This window comes from Ambystoma mexicanum, chromosome 1q (assembly GCF_040938575.1).
Source record: "Ambystoma mexicanum isolate Mex_15411 chromosome 1q, UKY_AmexF1_1, whole genome shotgun sequence".
NCBI lineage: Eukaryota > Metazoa > Chordata > Amphibia > Caudata > Ambystomatidae > Ambystoma > Ambystoma mexicanum.
The window spans coordinates 1,414,843,703-1,414,864,336 of record NC_090922.1 but is presented as its reverse complement, the minus strand read 5'-3'; the positions used below and the strand labels follow the sequence as shown (position 1 = coordinate 1,414,864,336).

General features: G+C 45.5%; 1 protein-coding gene across 1 annotated transcript in view; it reads right to left on the bottom strand.

The window, feature by feature from the left end:
- POMGNT1 (protein O-linked mannose N-acetylglucosaminyltransferase 1 (beta 1,2-)) overlaps window positions 1-20,634 on the bottom strand; it is a 532,666-nt gene that overhangs the window by 417,547 nt on the left and 94,485 nt on the right. The window contains exons 7-8 of the mRNA XM_069642286.1: window positions 18,495-18,593; window positions 3,126-3,253 (exon numbers count right to left, since the gene is read on the bottom strand). Of these exons, the coding sequence (XP_069498387.1) occupies window positions 3,126-3,253; window positions 18,495-18,593 (227 nt within the window). The remainder of the gene's footprint in view (window positions 1-3,125; window positions 3,254-18,494; window positions 18,594-20,634) is intronic.

The following is a 20,634-nucleotide window of genomic DNA, read 5'->3' as shown; positions in this document are numbered from 1 at the left end:
TCGGCAAAATATATATTTTTTTTTAATTTTATTTTTTTAAGATTAATGCGAAAGGTCGACCCGTTGTTTTCCTTGCATTTACGTCCTCTGGTGGTATCTTCTCTTAATCACCAGTCGGATTGATTATTATAAAACTCTTTAATCTTGTCCAATCCGATTTGGAACTTTCCACCGTTTACAGCAACTACAAAACCTGGCAGCCCAAGTGGGGACCAATGCCACTTATGGAGTGCACATTAGTCCTGTACTATGTACCCTTCACTGGCTTCCTGTGAGCCAAACAATCAAATTTAAATCCCTCTGTTTGGTCCACCGGGCCTATTATGGCGAAGGAGCTGAACATCTCAGATAAATGTTCCCAATATGTCCCAGTACGTCAGCTTCGATCTAGCTTCACTAATTTGGTAGTGGTTCCTAAGAATGGGCATATGCAGGTTGGCAGACAAGCCTTCTCGTTTGCGGCCACCAAGGTTTGGAATGGCCTTCCTGCCTGAGTTTAGGGCCACAGAAAACCATCTCCAATTTAGCCGTCTCTTGAAAACTCTTTCCCCTAGAATGGTGATCCTGTATCCGACATATTCTCACACCAAGATGCCTTGTGTTGAACGTCCATGCTATAAATTGTATTAACATAACATTGATGGCAACAGTTCCAAAATGTTGTGAGTACCTGGGCATCTAATAGCAGTGACTGGCAAATGCCTAATACTTTAAAGCCAAAATGGTTGGGTTTGCCAATGCTTGTATTTAACAGGGCTTCGGTGAAGGCCATGCAGCACTTTTAAATGGAACGGCTGACAGTAGACGGGGTAAATACATTTATATATTACATGAGTAGCGCGTTAACTCCAAGTCATTAACTCTTAGAAGATTGCTTTGAAAAAACACTGGCAGGCACTCTAGTGCAAAGTTTGATGGTAAGGCTTGAATAACGCAAGCTCAAAGGAGTTCCCATGAGGTGGCGTTTCGGGCAGGAGGGGCAGGACCTGGATGGGCATGGCCAGTCAACGGGTGTGCAAATAACCAAACACCTACAAGATTTCAGTTCCCCCCCTCATGTGCCATCTCTCCCCATCTGTACTCTAATAAAGTATAATACAATTCAAAATCCTCTGCATTGCCCACAAGGCTTTCTGGGGCCTGGGTCCAAAATACCTTCAGCTATCCCTCCGCAAATACCTTCCCTCTCAAGCTCTTCGCTCCTCTACCTCCAACTCCCTCAGGGGCAGTCGTTTTTCAAAGAAACGAGCTGGGGATAGATCTCGGTCTTCGGCTGTGGCCTCCCTCTGGAACAGCCTCCCTGCCACTCTAAAACTTGAAGAGAACCATCTCCGGAAGCACCTCAAGACCTTCCTCTTTTCTTCTGCCTTCGCTCCCCCTCTCCCTTGCTGATCTGTTCTCTCTTGGCACTGTGCACCTGGCCATCCTCTGTCCTCCGGGCCCAGGTACCTGCTCACCCTGCGACCCTCTCGCACTGCCTCTGGGCTACTCCTTGCGCTGGGGTCTGTACCAGTGGTCGAAGTGTACGAAAAGTAGTGGAACTATGTTCCATACTGCCCTGCACCGCTCCCCGCAAACCCCCATCACCGCGCTCCCGCCCATGCACAATACAAACTCCAAAACACATGCACCTGCTGTTTACGGGCACGTCCAGTGCAGTGCACTGAAAGTGCAAGTTTCAACTTCTTCCAACACTTATTTTAAAACGAAACCTTTCCGTTACAGTGTCTTTTTTTAAATAAAAGTATAGGAACGGTCAAACTTAAAAGTAGTAGAGGCGCACCGCTCAAGACGGCTCCCGCCCACTTTGACCACTGATCTGTACCCATACAGCCCCACCTTTTTCTTCCTGCACTTATCAGACCTACCCTGTCTGCTGCCTTAAACCTAGCTTTTGCAAATTGCTGGCTGCACTACCACGGTTTGTTGCCTTTATTATTTATTTATTATTTATCTGTTTCTCCTCTGCTTTGCACTTTCCACTTCTCCCCCCTTCCATGCACTTTTCCCCTTCCCCTCTACCATGCACTTGCGCGTTCTCAATGTCACTGGGCCTAGTAACATCGCTGTTTTTTTCTCCCCTGTCCCCCTCCCTTGCCTTGTAGCACTCTGAAACACTTGTGTACGAGCGCAATAGAAATAAAATATCAATAGTTTCGGTTTATAGTTGTGCTAAAGCACCACCTATTAGCCCAAACTAATACGTTTACTTATGTTGCCAAGATTGCATCAGTGTTCTGTTCATTGTTGTTCCACCATACCAGAGCACTCGGGAACCCTGCTCCAACTGTTGAGCACTTTTACCCCCGCAAGATCTTTGCGCTGCTCTGAATTCACATCAGCTGGGTAAAATGCAGTTTTATATTGCCAGTCAATATTGCAAGCCACTACTTAACAACGGACAGGATAGTTTGGTGATCTCCTAAACCACATCCCATACCCATATCTGTATATTAAACCCAACTGCTACAATTGATTTTGACCCATTCAAATTCAAGATCTCTTTACACCTACGCCTCTTCTACATTTCCCCTCCAATCCCCCCATCCCCACGACACCCACGACACCCACGACACCCACGACACCCACGACACCCACGACACCCACGACACCCACGACACCTCCCCTTTTTGAGAATGTCCTACAACCTTTCCCTAGGGACATTATTTCTTTTAACTCAATCCCCTGCTACGTTTCAAATATGCCATTGACCCTTCTGCTAGGTCCTTCAGTCAAAAATGAATGTCCATAATCAGCGGGTCAAAACATAGCATTTGAAACTGAAGCCACAGAACCTAAGACCTAAAATTGGGACCAAATGAACAAATAATTGAAGTATAGTTCGTAGACTAAACGGGCATTTTGAATTTCCAATCACAGCATCATAAAAAAATATTGATCGAGCCTAAAGCCTTTCCTACTCCTCTTGGTGACTATACGTAGAGTAAGTAGCTACAGTCGAAGATGGTAGCCAGGGAGAAAAAGACAATGACAGACACAAACATTAAATGTTTGCCGATTTACCACACGTCGACATGGATATCAAATGTTTATGTAAAATATAACTATTGTAAGCTAACTCGGTAGAGTCGGATTGCATTTATGTACGTACTCTTTATCCTTACCGGGTCTGGATTGAATTCTATGGGCGTAGGATCCTTGCAGCTGCAGACACTACCGTAGCCCTCCACTCTACTGCAGAATACCTTTCTTCTTCTGTTTAATTCTGTGTCAGGCCAATGGCACTCTGCATCTGCAAAAATTAAAATGTTACTTGTTTAGAAAACGAAAATAGTGTATATATCAGTTTATTTGCAGAAAGTATTATGGAAACACTACAGGGTAAAAATTCAGTTGAGTCGGGGTGGCTGGCAACATAGGACGACAGGGTTTGCAAACTTTAAAAGGTGACAAATAAAATAGGATATTGTACTTCCAGGGCCAAAAGTCAGCTGACGTGCAACCAAAGTACACTTTCATGTAGGACACAAAAAATTCCTTCCCCCCAAAGAAAGAAAATAAAGGCAAACATTCTGTCACACACTCTGCATGAGTAACCTGGTAATCTAGAATTCTATACTGTGAGTTAAGCAAAATGGTAAAGTTACTCACTTTTGAATTGTTGCATCTCTGAGAATACCACACCAGCGAGGGTCACCAGGCTAGTCCGACATCAACTAGAGCCCCGGGATATAAAAAATGGCTAGTTGAGTCTGAGGGCAACTCGTGGCTCATATTGGTGTTAAATACAATGCAGATTCTCAGAGTCCAATAGCAGCAGGATCAAGATAATAGGTCTCCACTTGCAGTTACAGAAAATCAACCGCTATCTGCCAAAACCTTTCAATTCTTTACATAGTAAAAGCACACCAGAGACAGTCTAAGGTTGGTGGTCATTCCAGTAAGGACGAATTGGACATCCACAAAATGATGTCAACTAAGGCGACAATGAAGGAGAGTTGAAGACTAGGTGGGGCACAGTGCAGTTGTCTGGCAGCAGATGCAGTTGGTGGTCCAGCAGGACAGGACAAGGCTCATTATTCAATGTTCTTGAGTTTCTGGTTGTTTAGTACTGAAAGGCCTTTGGCTCTCTTCGTTTCAGGTCCAACATGGCCAAGCAGCAAGCAGTCTTCCAGGAGCAGAGGGTCTGGGACGCTTGTAACCCAGCAGTGCCTGAAAGGTCAGGAAGTTACCTATGGTCTACAGAAATTAGGGAACGACAGATTCAGTACAGCTTCAACTTGAGCTTGAAATTGGACAGATGCAGCAGCAGAGCTTCTGCATTGTTCTCTTGGAGTCATTTTCTCAGGAGCTTCAGAACGTACCACACTGATTGACAAAGGAAAACTGCAGATTCCACCATTTTATGGAATTACTGAGAGAGGAATGCAAATGCTACTTCCAAACACAAACATGCAATCATATAGAAATGCATCACTGGCTTCGGAGAGTTGCTGTGCGATCGCTTATGCTACTCAGTATGATTGCACGCTTATGGTGAGCCAGTGTCGAACGTTAAACGTCCTATCAAAACAGGTTGAGGAGTTGTCCATTAGCAAGGTTGTGACCCTGGATACCTGGCAACTACTCCACCTTTGCACTAGTGGGTGTTGGCACACTGCTCCCGTTGAACCGGTCTGTGATGGTCAATGAAGAGCCGGAGATTCTGGATTTCAAGATTTACTGCTGGTACAGCCTGCATGGGATTGATGTTTGTTGAAGGTATGGTCCTTAAATGCCCAATACCTGCATTTGTGCCTGGATTTCATTCACTTTACTGCAATTACCTGTACGTTTCCGGTGGAGGAATGGCCCCCTTTTTAGAGCCATTTAGTTTTCTTCTTGTGGTGCTTATCAGGCAGGAATACAGCGACAGGCAGTATGAATGTATAATCGCATATAAACATCAGTCAGTAACTTTGCCTGTTCATGTGTACTCAACTGAAAAAACATGTGATAATGTCACTGTTTTTGCCAGTGATCGCAGTGATCGCTCATGCAAGCCCTTACACTTTACCTCTGGCAACATGTTATTTTTTCCTTTTCCAGACTGATTTGCTGACCCTTTTTCCCTGATGCCTCCTAATCTGTGGCTTCACTGTGGATGCAACTTGTGTTCCTGAGACCACTGCATGCCGCTCAGGACCTTGGATACATAGCGGTTTTGTATTGTGCATGATGAAGCTGAAAATGCTTTAACCTCTTTAGTACCAAGGACAAGATATCTCGTCCTTTTTGGCACCTTGTTTTGTGTGATCCCTGCAGCAGGGATCACACAAAACTGTAATCCAACTGTCACGACCCACACTCTGAAGACCACCTGGCCAACCTATGGGCCAGGGAGAGTCTCGATTCCAGCCCCCACTAAACCCAAGAAATTGCAGCATAGGCCTTCTTGGGGTCAGTCCTGGCGCCTGGCTCATGTTTGAATACGGACTTGTGCTTGGGAACTACTTTGCATAAATGCCAGTCATGTGGAGGCATCCTCATAACCTGGCTCCTTGAAACCAGGCTTGCAGTGTAGTGTTTTTGGGTGTGGTACCATGGGGACTATTTTACCTGGACTTATTTCTTGAAGCTATTTAAACCACACCCGAATAGACTGACACGCTTCGCGTGATTTTGCATTACTGCAACGTAATGCTCACCAAGTTCAGCTTCAGCCACGAACCTTGTAAGGACAGCACCTGCAAAGGAAAGGAGAAGACATTGTGAGAAAAAGGCAGCAGCTTACCAGAACTTCATCGCCAGCGGTCTCTTCCGACCATCATCCTGAAACCAGCGCTCCTCCGGATCGACGGACCTGAAAAAAAAGAGGAAACAAGGCATAGACATTGTACAATTAACTAACTGTGCCGAAAGGCTTACCTCGCCGGCCGCTCCTCAATCAGCATCACAACGGAAAATCCATACTCCGGCCGAGTACCGCGACCTGTGGAGAGGAAAAGATAACAGGTTAGCAAAGGCAAGGAATCTTAAGCGCAGCGCATAGCGCCGACTCACCGTATCAAGGCGCTCCAAAAACGCCCATACTTACCGGCGAAACACGGATTCCGCCTTGCCACATATTGGATTTCCATGTACCTAGGAAGAAAAAGACAGTGTTTAAAAGGCATGCAAGAACAGTACCATCCACAGCAATAAGACATACCTGAAAGTCAAGACGGGCTGGCATCAGTGAAGCAACTCGATCACCATTGCCCACCAAGCTCAATGTGCCCCTGCCAAGACAGCAGGACGGAGGACCCGCCAACATCTAAAACAAGGTGAGGAGAAGTCCAGAAGGGTCGCAGACCTACAGGGAGGTGGGAGGCGGTTTACCCTGGTTGCCCAGTTCTGAACATAGCTTCCCTGTATTCCAGGCAGAACTCTTCCGCTGGTCGCATCTGGGCATCGCAAGGAGGGACATCTGAACCCCAACTGCTGGGTGGCACCCCCCTGGAACCAGGTGAGCGTAACAACAATCCCCCGGCTATGTGAGGGGGAGGGCCCCCTCACTGGCAGGGGGCTGCATTACCTTCAGTTTCACGTCAGCGTGCGTAAAGCACGTCGGCGTGAAACTGAAATTAATTTTAACACTCACCTTCCGTTTTCACCTTTCTCCCCCTCGGTTTCCAGCTGCATTTCAAGCCAGAGATCGGGGGAGGCATCGTTGGAAAGGGGAGATTCTCCCCTTTCCAGCGACACCCTGTGTGACAGCATTGCTGCCCGCGGATCGGGCGCAGGGCACTCGATGCGCGGGCAGCAATGCCCACTAGACCACCAGGGAAACGTGATAAGCAGCCCTCTCCCCCCCCCCCAACCCCCAAAGCATGGGGGCACATATAAAGACCCCTGGGGGCAGAAAGGTGACCATCTGCCCCCAGGGGTGGGGGCATAAAAAAACAAATAAATGACAACATAAAAATACGTGATGGGAAGGGGGTTTGGGGGCCCTAGCCACCAGGGGTTTTTTCGGAAATGGCATCGTTAGAAATGGAAGATTCTCCCCTTTCCAACAACACCTTGTGTGACAGCATTGCTGCCCGCGGATCGGGCGCAGGGCGCTTGATGCGCGGGAGCAATGCACCATAGACACCAGGGATGTCTTTGAATGCGGGGGGGGGAGGTGGGGACTGCTTACAGTAAGCTGCCCTCGCCCCCTCCAGCCCCCAAAGCATGGGGGCACATATGTGTACAACCCTGGGGCAGATGGCTGATCATCTGCCCCCAGTGAAGGGGCAAAAAAATAAAATTAAAAAAAACAGAAAGCAACGGGAATGGGGGGTGGGGGCGGGGAGGGCCTGGGATTTATTTGCCCCCCCTGAAATGGTGGTGGCCCTCCTCCTCCCAGTGAAAAGGGGGGCCACCCCTTGTAGCCCTTCCTGGGGGCAGATTTATGTCCCCAGGCAGGAGTACATGAGGTGGCGCCCCATCCAATTGGGAGGTGGTGGGGGGGGGGGGACCACCATGAATTAGTGTGCGGGCCCCCCAAAGGATGTGGATTCCCACCGGTGTCCTCTTTTGGGAAATGCATGGGGTTCCCAGTTTTCCTTGCTAGCTTCGACACCCTCGGCCCAAATCTGTAGGTTGCCCACATGAACAAAATGGTCAGTGGCGAAAGGCTTGGGGTTACCAGTGGGTTACCCTTTTAACTTTCCTAAGTTAGAAAGTTATTGCTTAGTCTGTGTCCCACTGACCTGAAAAGCAACTAATAGTATATTAGGCTTTACCTGCCTAGAACAGCTGTGTGCCATCCTTAAAAGGTTTTCTGTAGGTGTAGCTGACCTTGGTCTGCCTGGTGCAATCCTAAATTAGTGTAAAGAGTTCTACTGTACTTGTATATTACATCAATTGGCCTGAACTCACCTAGTATAATCTAAAAGTTATAATTTTTTACTGTTCCTTGAACGAGTGTTCCACTATTAAGAAAGGTATACTTGCAGGTTGGTTTATTATGTGATTTATTTGCGGAGCATCACTGCATAACCGGCAGGCTCTACTGCCCTTGTATTACCTGAAAGTAATCAGAAAGTAACATGGTTATACTCCCCATGACCAAGTGTGGCCTATACTGAATGTGTTTGATAAGGTCTGACTTCCCTAGAATTACTGTTAGGCATTCTTGAGAAGATTTCTGCTTTGGTCTGTGTACGTTCAAGCATTGCGCTGTGTTTTTAGAATGTGTTTATGACTATGACTAGTACTTACCCCAAGACTTAACTTGGCCTACTTGTATTTATAATACACCTTTATTGTTTATACTACTACTGGTTTTAAGTGTTTCTGTTGAACCCTTGGTGTACTAAATGTTCTTTGTACCTTCCTACAGCCCTCTCTCCCTAAGATAAGCCTGGCTGCTCGTTCTACGCTACCATATACTCAGGTGGTACAGCCTTCTACTAAGAGCAGAGTCTTGTACTGTTCCAGTTGAATGGCTTTACTAATGTCATGATGCCCGCTCCCGGGGAGCCGGTTCAAGCCCTGCGTCCCCGAAAGCGGACATCCGGTCCCCAAGGAAGACCCAGCAACCCCATATAGGGGCCCTTTGGACAGTGTCCTGGCGCCTATAGCGCCAGGCTCATTATGGGAGTGCTTGGGTGCACTTACCTGATGCAGACCATGCTGCAGAATCCCGGCCTCCTTGAGGCCTGAAAGGAACTACTTTACCTGTGGGACTAATTTACCATCTGGGCATGGTCGGGGAAGGATACAGACCTGGAACTTCTTCCAAGGCTATTTAAACCCCACCCGAACAGCCACACGTGATTCGCGTTGTTCTACATCTAGCAGCTGGACACTCACCATGTCTGCTCCTGCATCCTGACTTCTGCCACGCCTGCCAGCATCCTTGATCACCTGCAAAGGAAGAGAAGAAGAGAACAGAAGAAGGAAAAGTCCTTACCTGCTAAAACCGCATCCCGGAGACATCTCGCCGACAATCCTGAAAAGGAAGACTTATTTAAAAGCTCATCGCGTCGATCGCTGCAGCGCCGCATTCCACTCACCTTTACAGGGCGCCTCCATGTTCAGCAGCGATCATCCGGATTCGCAGTCACGCCCCAGCGCCTAGGGAGAAAAAGACCAGAACAAAAGGTGAGAGAGAGAAGGGAATAAGGAAAGCTAAATCTCCATGTTAAGATTTACCTGTTGATTCATTCCCTCTCCATTTCGGGTCCGCGCCGCATCCTGGCATTTCCGGACCCCGGCCCCTAAGGGGAAAAAGAGACATCAGCGTTAATGAGCGAATGAAAAGACATTACCAAAAAACGCTCATTAAAGACTTACCTGATTTCTACAAGGATTTCACCTCTCATCTCGGGTCGGTGCCTGTTCCCCGGCATTCTGTACCCCGGCCACAATGGGGAAACAGACACTAGCATTAGTACATTAATGTATGGACACAAGGGGAACCTCTTATCAAAAAACTTACCTGGAAGCCAAGCAAGTTTGGTTCTCACCAATCCGAAAATCCAGTGAAGTAACTGGATACCAACGCGCTCCTGCATCAGAAGCAGGATGGAGAGCTCGTCCTTCCAGACCCTAAGGTGAGACGCTACGAGGAATCACAGAAGGGTTTCGAGGAGGGTGAGAGGGGAAAGTGGGAGGCCGATTGCATTACACCGCAGACAGTTAATCCCCTATTTTCGCCTACAGAAGGATACTTCTGCAAGCCAGACAAGCCAGATTTGGGGGCCCGGTCCAGTCCATCTTCCGAACCCTGCGCATCACCTTAGAAGAGGTCACAGCAGCGCGAACAAGGCCAGCGCCTCCGTGGGAGTCAGGTGAGCGTTACAACTAAGCCCTTAGCTGGGCTTTAGAAAAAACAGTCCCCAAATGGGCAAATATTCTTTTATCTTTTTTGTACCGGATCATTCTTGGGAAAGAGATCTCATCTTGGCAAACTGACTATGTTGTCCCTATGTTTAAAAAGGGGGAAAGACTTGACTCTTCCAACTAATGGCCCAAAACTCTTTTGGATGCCAGTTGTAACATTGGGTCATCAATATGACTGGATTGTAGGAATGGACTATCATTCTGGAATTCGTAAAAGGGTTGGGACGGGGATGAAAGGCCTACTCCCAACTCTCCCGATGAGGCTTGCTTTGAAATCTTATATTCCACTCTATATGGTATTCATGGATTTAATGCGCTGTTTCAACACTAAATAGAGCAATGCATTAGGAGAAACTCAAGCTTTGTGGGATGGTTATAATTATAATTACACCCACATTTTTGTTAGGCATCTTAAATCCATCTGCACTCTAATTCCACGCCTAGAGCACGACTGGACAAACCTGGCCCATCAACTAAAAAAATGCCCACCTTTGATGGTCTTTGCCAGGGGTGTGTATTGGCACCCACGCACTCTCCCCTTTTTGTTATAGACTAAGTCTTTCCCACTCAAAATGGGCTCTATACGGCTAAATAGTCTGGATTGTGCAGAGGAGTCAATACTCATTGAGAAAACGCCAATGGCCTTCAAAGAATGCCAAATGCATTTGAACAGTATTGTGGATGTACTATCTGGACATCAAGAAGCATAAGATGAACATTCTTAAAATAAGTACAGCCAGAAAAGTAACATTTGCATGGAAAATGGGTACATTTACGTTGGAAATTGTATAACTGGTGTTTCACGTTTGTGCAGACCCGATTTGTCGGAGATGTACAACAATTTACGGCAAAAAAGAAATGCTTTTTGTGGTCAGATGTGGCTTGATCTCAAATTTTGACATTTTACCAACATGCCTGTAATGCAATTGTGTAGGTTAAAAGTAACACCGGCCTTACTCTGTGGTGCAGAGTTCCTCAAGTTTTCTTTTTGTGACCGTTTAGAGGGGGTGATATGGAGGAAGACTTTGGCCCTTTTGAATTCAACCCTTGTGGTCGTTATTCGATTTGAATTAGGACATCTCTGGCAACTAGGATAAGATGTCAAAACCTTTTACTATATCGAAAATTGTGGCATTGCTTCACTAATTCCCTTTCCCAATTTTTGGAAACCTCTATATCACAAGGAGCCTCTGCAATTCTTTCAGTATGGAAATATATCTGCGAATCCATACTAGGCGAGAATGCCCAAGGTCCTTCAAAAGTAAGGAAAGCACTGTGGGGTTTGACTAGTGCATGATGTGCAACTCAATTACAACCTACAAAATGTTTAGGAACTTGCCCTTCGAAGAAAAAGAAGAGTTATATACTTCCACCTTATTTAATAAAATGACCATCCAAGTTCATCAGATAGAACTATATGAGAATAAGAATGAGCCTCCAACAAATAATTTGAGTTCGTTGGATGTAGACTGAAGGTGGACTTTCATTTACGCACCTGAAGACGGTCTTAATTTACAACACATCAAAAGCCTGGAACTTTAGTTTTTCGAATGCCCTGCTCTTGATGAAACACTTTGCACATTGTGTATTATATTGCCTTTCTGAAGTCATTAGGTTTCTTGTATCGGACATAGAATAGTATCCAGACCTATAATTATTGCTGCTGAAGATTATGTTGTGGCTGCTTTGAAAATGACTTAACCGTGCTCTTCTATTTTTAAAATTGTTGAATCTTTTATGGATGAATTGAAACTTCCTAGGTGGTTGTGTATTTTATGTAGTACTGTTTATACTTGCCAAATAGTCGTTTTGTATGTGCTGTTATTTTTCTGTTTTTGACTTTAAGATTGTTGTGTGAGAAGTTTATATGATAAACTAAACTAGAAAACACTAAATAATAAAATAAAAAATCCCATATGAAAGCAGTAAGAGAAATCATCAAACACCATATCCGTAGAGTGCATCAACATCAGAAAACCCTACATGATAGACAAGCAGTAAGTAGCCAGGTCTTTTTCCGTTGGGGAACCCGTCCTAGTTCCCTTTCCCTTCTCAGAGAACTAGATGATAATAGCATACTACAGACCTTACAAAGTCCTTGGAAAAATAAAAAAAGGGTCCATTGAACAATCTAGTATCCCAAACAGACAGACAAAAGAAGTCCAGGTTTAGAGTATCAACCTGTTGAGCATGGAAGGTCTAACCGGTGGAGGAGATTACGGTGACCATCACCACCCTCCTTACCTACCCAGAGCTCGACCAACAGCTAATCCCTACCCATCTACAACTTAACCCAAAGACCTCCACAACCGGTTAGATCAATTTCCAGAGGTCTTTTCCGAAACAACCTGGCAGAGCGCAAAATTTGTATTATTATATCCAGACCACTGTTGATCAAATGGTAAAAGCTAAAGCCATACCTGATCCAGGAAGCAAGGAGGAAAAGGATCGAGACTCCAGGAGATGCTCAAGGCTAATATCATTAAGTCCCCAGTCCCTTCTGGTAGTCCCCCATTGTCCTGGTAGCAGGTCCTGGTCATTTTGCATAGAATTTAGAAAATCTCTACTTTTGGCAATTACTGAATATGCCAAATTGACAAACTCATCAAGAAGCTAGAGTCATCAATGTAGATCTTTATGCTGTTCTTAACTAAAGGCTATTGGCAGGTGACTCTGAACCCCAGCGATAGGGAAATAACCGCCTTTTCAAAGTACTACCTTTTGGGTTGCATGGTGCATGGCCACGTTCCAATGCCCGATGGACAAAATCCTTAAACCCATGTCTAGCTTTTCCAGAGCTTATTTAGATGACATTACTATCCATAGCAAGTCCTGGCCCGAAAACATGCACCATACTTTATGTGATCACAAGAACTAACAAAGCCGGTTTAACAGCCAAGCCAAAGAAATGTCACCTGGCCCAGTCAGCCGTAAAGTATCTGGATTATTTTTTGGGAAACAGACCGATTAAACCCCAAGCAGAAGAGTGGCACAAGCAACACCTGTGCTAAAAACCAAAACGGAACTCTGCAAAGTCCTTGTATTGACTGGCTACTATAGTATGTTTATACCAAACTATTCCATTTTAGCTGCCAATCCCCGGACATACACAAAAGCTTGCCTGGGGGGGGGGGGGTGAAGATCAATGAAGTTTTGAAGGACTCAAACAAATCTTATGCCAAGAGCGTGTCCTAAAAATGCCCGATTGCAATTTGGAATTCATTCTTCGACATATACTTAAAGTCGGAATAGGAGAAGTGCTGTCGCAAGAACATGATGGCTCGAAGCATCCAATTCTTTACACCAACCAGAAATGATTTGCCAAAGAAAAGGCATACGGAACAGTGGAACCTGAAACCCTAGCAATCAAATGTGCAATCCTGAACTTACGATACTACCTTACCAGAAGAAGTTTCCAGTTTATGACTGACCATTCGCCCCTAACCTGAGAAAAGTACAACACCAAAGTAATGAGATGGTTTTTAGATCAACAAACAACAAGGCAACATGGGTTTTTAAAGTTGTTTCTCACTTCTGAATAAAGGGGAGCCTCTCATTTAACGTGAGGTATGTGGCGAATACATACAATTCGTCCATTCTCCCCAGTGGTGAGCCTCCCCCTTTGAGGCTAGAGAGGTGAACCATTACCCAAGACCCTCCCCTAGAGGTCTGGGCAAGTGTGACCTCATTGGGACGGACTCCCATTCCGGAACGGAACACCCTGTCCAAACCACATTGTCTGCATATATGAAGATGGAAAAGACTTGTATATCTCCTGCAACCACAGTATTTTACAAGGATCATTCTTTATCCGTCTTGGCTGCAGGCAACGCTGAACCCTACCCGAATGCCATAGTCAACAAAGAAGAACTCTGTTCAAACGGGTTCTGTGACGTGTATAAGAAGAGGAGCGATTGTAAAACAAACACTACTACGGAGGCAGTAGAACTGTTAGTGAGCCTCCGCAGTATGGTCGTCCTGGAAGGGCAGAGCCATGCTGGGCCGCAGAGACAGCGAAATGTTAACCAAGCGCCTACGGGTGGGCGTTCTATCAGAGCTAGAGGCCCAAGTGAGAACGAGAGCAGAGATGGCAAAATACCAGTCTTGTCTGTTGGCGCGACCAAGAAGGACATGTGGTGGCGCGCACTGCCAGTAACAGATGCCAAAACCAGACTATATGAGGGAGTCTGAACTCCTGAGCTCTGTGCACGTCAGACCACAGCTACAGAGTTATGTAGCCACAGGAAAAGCAGATGAGGTTTCGGGAGCACGAGAAACCAGACTGAAGATATACCACTACTAGGTACGAAGATTGAGAACAACAGCTTGGGAACACATCCCAGTTACGCGAGACTGAGCAAGCAAAGTTTGCAAATACCCTATAAGGGGGGGGGGGGGGGGAGTAAGAATAATACGAATGTTGTGAGAAATCAATGGGAAATCTATTCAGGTTATGGAAATCGGAGAAACCAGAGTATGCAACTAACATGAAAAGGTGGAGATGGAATTATGACTAATTCAATTAAGGCTAAGATTATAAAACTTTGAACAACCAGGGCGGACTACCACGCTAGCCAAAATAATATGTGAAAGAAAAGAAGCTATCTGAGGACTACAGGACTTTGGGTAGTCTCAGAGCCTTGAAGGAGGAAAGGACAGAAACCTTGTTATGCATGTTCTCTAGCAATTCTGGATACATGGAATTGTTTCCATCAAGAAACAGTTTTCTTTATTAATAGGAGAGAATGCAAACCTGAATTTAGAATTAAGGCTGGAAAGAATATCCTGCTACAAAAAAGGAACGTTGGAAGACAGAAACCGTATGAAGTGCGCCTGGTGGAAGCCTCGCCGAGACTAGTGCATGAAGCCTCCCCTTTCCTTTCCTTTTTTTAGTTGGGCGTTTTCTGTAGTGATATGGCCAGTTTGCTTGATAGGATTCGGAATAAAGAGTTTAAATTTGGACTTTAGCATCCACCCTTGTTTTGTTTGGTACAGACCATCCCTCATAAAAATAAGGTAAGTTAGGCGTTTGATTCCTCTTTTTTTATATATTATTTTTTTTTTTTTTAAACAAAATCCTTGAAACATGACTCACAATCGTCTAGGTTCTTATTCTGGTTCACCACAATATGTTGCGTTGTAAATAAGGGAGGATAACATGGGGCTGGTCTTAAGTTATATGAAGTAGATGTGGCCGTAGCTGCCCGACTCACTGGGTGAGTGGATAGGTAGCTGGGGTTGCTACTGGAAGAGCCTCTGGTGTCTGCCAAGTAGCTGCCACTGTTTTTTGCAATGCCAAATGAAAAGGCAACACTGGGTCAGTGGACAGACCCTGATCTAAAATATCAGTCAGGTCATCCTGATCAGAGTTCCGGACCACCCGAGATTCTAAACATCAACCTCCTATAGGAGGATTCAGCATGAGCCCCAGGCTTTGGCCTACCAAACTCTACTTCAGAAGATGTGTCAAGGCCACTGGCATCATGTAACGACTGACGCAATTCCTCCAAATGACTGTCTTCAGAAAAGACCATATCAGGAGTCTCATGAGTTTCAACAGGCTCAAACTCTATATCCAATATCATGCAGAGAATGAAAGAACTCCTTCCTAGGGAGAAGAGTGGCCATGGAGTCCACAACAGGCCTCGCAGTCTTGGATAAAGCCCTTCTCTGAGGATCCTCAGTAACAGGGGCCTCCCTCCGCATGCAAATTCCAGCCAAAGGGCCCCAAAGGCATCGAGGGCGCCGATGGCGTCAACAGCGCCGAAGGCTGGATCGAAGGCAATGCTCCGACAGCCGCACTCGACGGACACAGCGCCAATGCCGACCTCAAGCCCTTTCCAGATTTCTGCAGTTTCGCTGGGGACAAAGACCAAGACCTGGATCTGGCACGTCTCTGGCGATCCACCGGAGACTTGTCCGAACGGGACCTTGACAGTTCCCGACATTTATCGCGCTGAGTGCCCGAAGGCGCACGAGCATCGGACCGAGACCGTTCCCTGCCAGCTTCTTCCGAATGCGCAGATGGAACTGTGTACTGGGATTGAAAAGTCGCCAGCATTTGCTCCCTGAATGCCTCCCATTCCTTAGGAGTCGAGGATTTAGTGGGTGACGCCGCTTCCGGGAGAGCCGAGATGAAAAAGAGTGGGGGTTCCACTCTGGGATCGAGATCCCCGGGACTCCTTCCGACGAGAAGAGTCACCCCTCGAATCATATGTGGAAATACACACCGTTTTTTGGGATTTACGGGGTTTAGAAACCCGAACTACCTTTAACTTCCCGTTAACCTCCCGCAAGTCCTTGGCAGTCAACAACTGTTACTTCGAGCAGTCGTCGGTATCATGACTTTCGCCCAGACACCACAAGCAGATGCGGTGCGGGTCCGTAATTGACATTTTAGACTTACAGTCCCGGGCATGTATTAAACGCAGACCACAGAGTCAGAGGGGTAGACGATGAAGACATTTTCTTCGAAGATCACACGAGGCTCACTGAATTCTCGAAGCAAACACGTTTGGGAAAAAAAAAAACAGAACTGAGGCTATGAGCACCGGGCCTCCTATTTATAACATCTGGTGATGTCGTCGTCGACAGAGGCCTTTGGGGGACATCAACCAGACGCCATCGACGCAGGAAGCCCTCTGCCAGAAAAATTTCCAAAGCACCTCAGCTGTGGACATTACATGTCAAAGCTGTGGAATACGTTGGAGGACACAATCCATTCGAAAGGCATGTAATACAAATGTTTTAAAAAAAAGTACATGCTCAAATTCCAGGTTATTCCCTAAAACTCCAAAATGGGGAACAAAGACAAATGCCCATGTAGAAGTAAGTAGCTACCTAGTCCCTTTCCAAGAGTTTTCAGCAAGTTCAAAAATTCCCCATGGGAATCAACGGGACAACTTCTACATGTCCTGCCATGCTTATGCGAAAAATCAGGCGAATATGAGTCGTACCACAGGTACGAAACCTACTATCATGTAACACCAGTGGAGACCCTCAAAAGTTCCAGTCCTAGATTCAAGAACCAGAAAGAAAGAAAGCTCAGCAAGATGCATGCCAATGATCGTGGTTGAGGAGGTCAGCAGAAACCTACGACCAGGAACCCCCCCCCTACAGAGTGTAATCTTAAATAAACCATCAGATCAGGGGCAAGTGCTCTTGGTGGCTGTTCCTGAAAACAAGGTTCAGAACTGGTGTAACAACCCAGTGATTGGAAATGTTCTTTTGCAGGTTGTTACAGAACTCGACCAACAAGGATCTCGTCCAGAAAAAACAATGACCCAAGCTACTCAAAATAACAATAGGCCTTCCCTGGTTTCAGACCCACTAGTCAGTAGTGAAAACAGGGAAGGTAGTCACTATACTACCAGAAGATAAAAAGACATTTAGAGGAGCCAATGAATTACACCTCGGGGACACAGATAGATACAATGGGCCTCATTACGACCCAGGTGGTCCGGAAATAACGGTGGCGGTAAACCCGCCGCCACCGTTGTGTCCGGACCGCCTGAGTCCGACCCCTGCAGGCGGGAGGTTATGTTCCCGCCAGGTCTGACCTGGTGGGTTTAACACCTCCCGCATGCAGGCGGACGAAGAAACACCGGCAGCATTATGAGATGCTGCCGCTGGTTCCATGATCCCCATTTCCATCGAGTCCCATAGGACTCGATGGAAATGGGGATGGGGATTTACACCATTCCGCCTCCGTGATTCCCGGAAAACCGGGGTTGTAATGTCCCGGTAATTCCGGGAATCACGGAGGCGGAATGGTAATACGAGTCCGGCGTTAACCGAGATGGTTTTACCTCCTCGGTTAACGCCGGACTCGTAATGAGGCCCAATGTCATCGTTACAGTGTAACTAGACATTCACTTTTACAAAGAGAAAAACATGTCTTTAAAGTTACATTAGAAGTCACTGGTGCAGGCTAAAATTCCAGTCTTTGGCCTAACACTCCCTGGACCTTAATTGGATGCAAGAAAAATGTCCTGAAGCAGAGAGTGTCACTTTGCACAGTTTTAAGTAAGTGAAATAATCCACACAGAAATCAACAGGATAAAGTCAATAGGCAATCTGCATATATGGGGAAAAGGCAGATTATGTCCCAGTTCTACCGCAAAGGTGCAGATTTGGCAGCAAACAACCCCATGGGAGTAACAGAGGGACATTCTTATCAACCATTCCCTCCCACCCGCCTCCAGCACTCTGAATTCCTAGCATTGATGTGGCTCCAAGATTGATGAAAAGAAAGTAGGCTGGAAAACAGATGGTTTGCCATTTCTTTATGATTCTCCATTTTCCTCCTTCAGTGTGTGCAGCATTCTGGGATAACAAAGCCCCATTGGATAATAAGCGGCAAGCCACGATTTACCAGGTTCTGAAGGTCTGCTTGAATGGTGCCATTTTGAAAGCCTGATCTGCACACAGCTTTCTTGGTACTATGGGTTTAGACCAAGTGCCTACTGCTGTTTGGACTTGCGTGTGCCACCTATGCCACACTCTCACCCTCTCCTGAGCGCAACTACTGTGGACAAAACAACAATGGTAAATTACTTTTTATGAGGCCCCAGTTTTTAAATCTTTATTCTGTGTGCCCTTTCTCTGTCAAACATGGCTGTATCAGTTTGAGTTATATATTGCATTGCAAGTTAAGCGTTCTGAATCTATTTGCCTACCTTCCGGGGACGTCAATTGGACCTCTGTCTTCAGTAAAACAGGATCCCCCCACATGGACAGAGCTGGAGACTTGGAATGTTTCTCTCCATAGGCTTGTGCTAAAAGAAAACCAACACCACCCCTATTATAGACGGAAAGTTTCATGTTTCTGCCCATCGGTTCTTGGCAGCTGTAAAAATAAATTGCAATTAACATTTCATAAAGTACTTAATTTCTTCATGCAACCATTCCCTGCTATTTTGCTTAGTTTTACAAGTATGGCATGACAAGATATGCAGTGTCCATGGATAGCTAGACTACAAATTCACACAAAAAACATCACTTTTAATATTTTTCACCTCTTTCCTAGATAATGTAATGGCAGTCGCATGGCATTCAGCCAACTGAGAGGGAGTGAAGCAGAGGCATGTGCCACATCTCAAAGTAATTGTGGGTAACTAACCATGTGAGGTGAACAATCCCTAGGTTTACGGATAGTATTGCGTCTAACAAAAAGAAAATAAAGCACAACCAACTGGCAGTAGTTAGAGTGTCTGAACCATCACAGTGTATGTTAATACGGACAATTGGTGAACCAATATTACAATTGGAGCATCCAAAGACCAGTTGCGCTAAATTATAGCAGCAACAGAGAGTAAACAATAACAATTAGACTAGAGCAACATATTCTGCGTTACAGTCCCCAATCTAGAAATTGTCTGTTTCTCTATTAAATATACATTTTCCTTCAATGCAGAGAAAAAAGTCTGACTTTGCAAGTATTAAAAACATTTTGGGATTGGTGGTTTAGCGATTAAAAAACCGGAAGACAGCCAGGTTCACATTTTATTCTGGCAGACATGGTTTTCCTTCTTGTATCGGCTATTCGGTTGGTTATATAGCAGGGGAAAAAAAATGTCCAATAGATGAGTAGGATCATGCAGCTTTGTGTCTGGAATTGGGTGAAGAAGCTGGGGTGAACAGGACTAAAAGCCAGAATATGAATAAGAAACGTTTTGAAAGATCAGTCCTTAAATAACACTATTTAGTAAATTAGACATATGGAGATGGACAATATAGGAGGTGTGAAAGCATGAAATCACTGATGAGGACAAATAATTTTGTTCAACTACTACACAAAGTAAAAAAACAAAAAGAAACACAAAATTCCAATTTATAAGAATTAATAGAAGCAGCTCCTAAAGGAATTAAACATGAAACGCTTGGGGAAGAAGCAGGGTTCTTAGGCCCCGCATCTCTGTTGGAACCCCATATGTAGCAGAGGTGTTGGCTGGTGTATTATAAAATTAGGCACATCTCGTATCCCTCTCCCAAAAGAATTACTTTATGAAAGCCTGCAAAATCGGAGGTAAGCCATATACACTGTGGCATCCCAATACAAAAAGTTGGCAGTGCATTATAAGAACTTTCCTTTTTTACATGGTGAATCTGGCCTCACAGCCCCATCCCGCTGTCCTTGGTTTTCTGCGACATTGCTTGTCCACCAGGTGGTATATGATCTGCTTATTCTTCAGTTTCCACCTCCAACCCTCGGGGGGGAAAAAGGATCATTTTTGTGATGCTCTGGGTTAAAAGGTCTATGCCAACTTAACCTTAAAGCTACCACAAGTAACTTGCTGCTGGGATAAACTTACGCCTATGAAAGTAGTTGAATTATTTCCAAGGGAAACTTCCCTGGGATCAACAAGTGGTGTTCAAATCTGATCTAGCTGATGACAAAAAAAAAAAAACAGCCAAGGAGCTTCTTAAGCGTTCTGCTTCCCATTTAGACACAGCCTTTAGTTTGGGATCATGTGTGTTGGTGCCAAGATGTGGAGGACGACATTGTTGCAATCTGTCGTGCAGCACAACATTTTAGATCTCCCTTTTGGAGGCTTCAGAGTTATTTAATAGTTTGTCTGATGAGCAGATTACAAAGGCGAGCCCCACTACTCTTAAAGAAACGTCCTTGAACATTCTAAGTAAGGCACATCAGAAACAATTGAAGTCATCAGCTGCGAGAGAGACTTTACGTCAAGAACCTCAGGAGGTTTAGGGGGCTCCTTGACAGGAGCGAAGACAACTGGAACGCCCGCCAAGTATCCCTGTGATGAAGCAGAGGACGAAAATCAATGGCATCGTCAAACAGTCTTCCACATC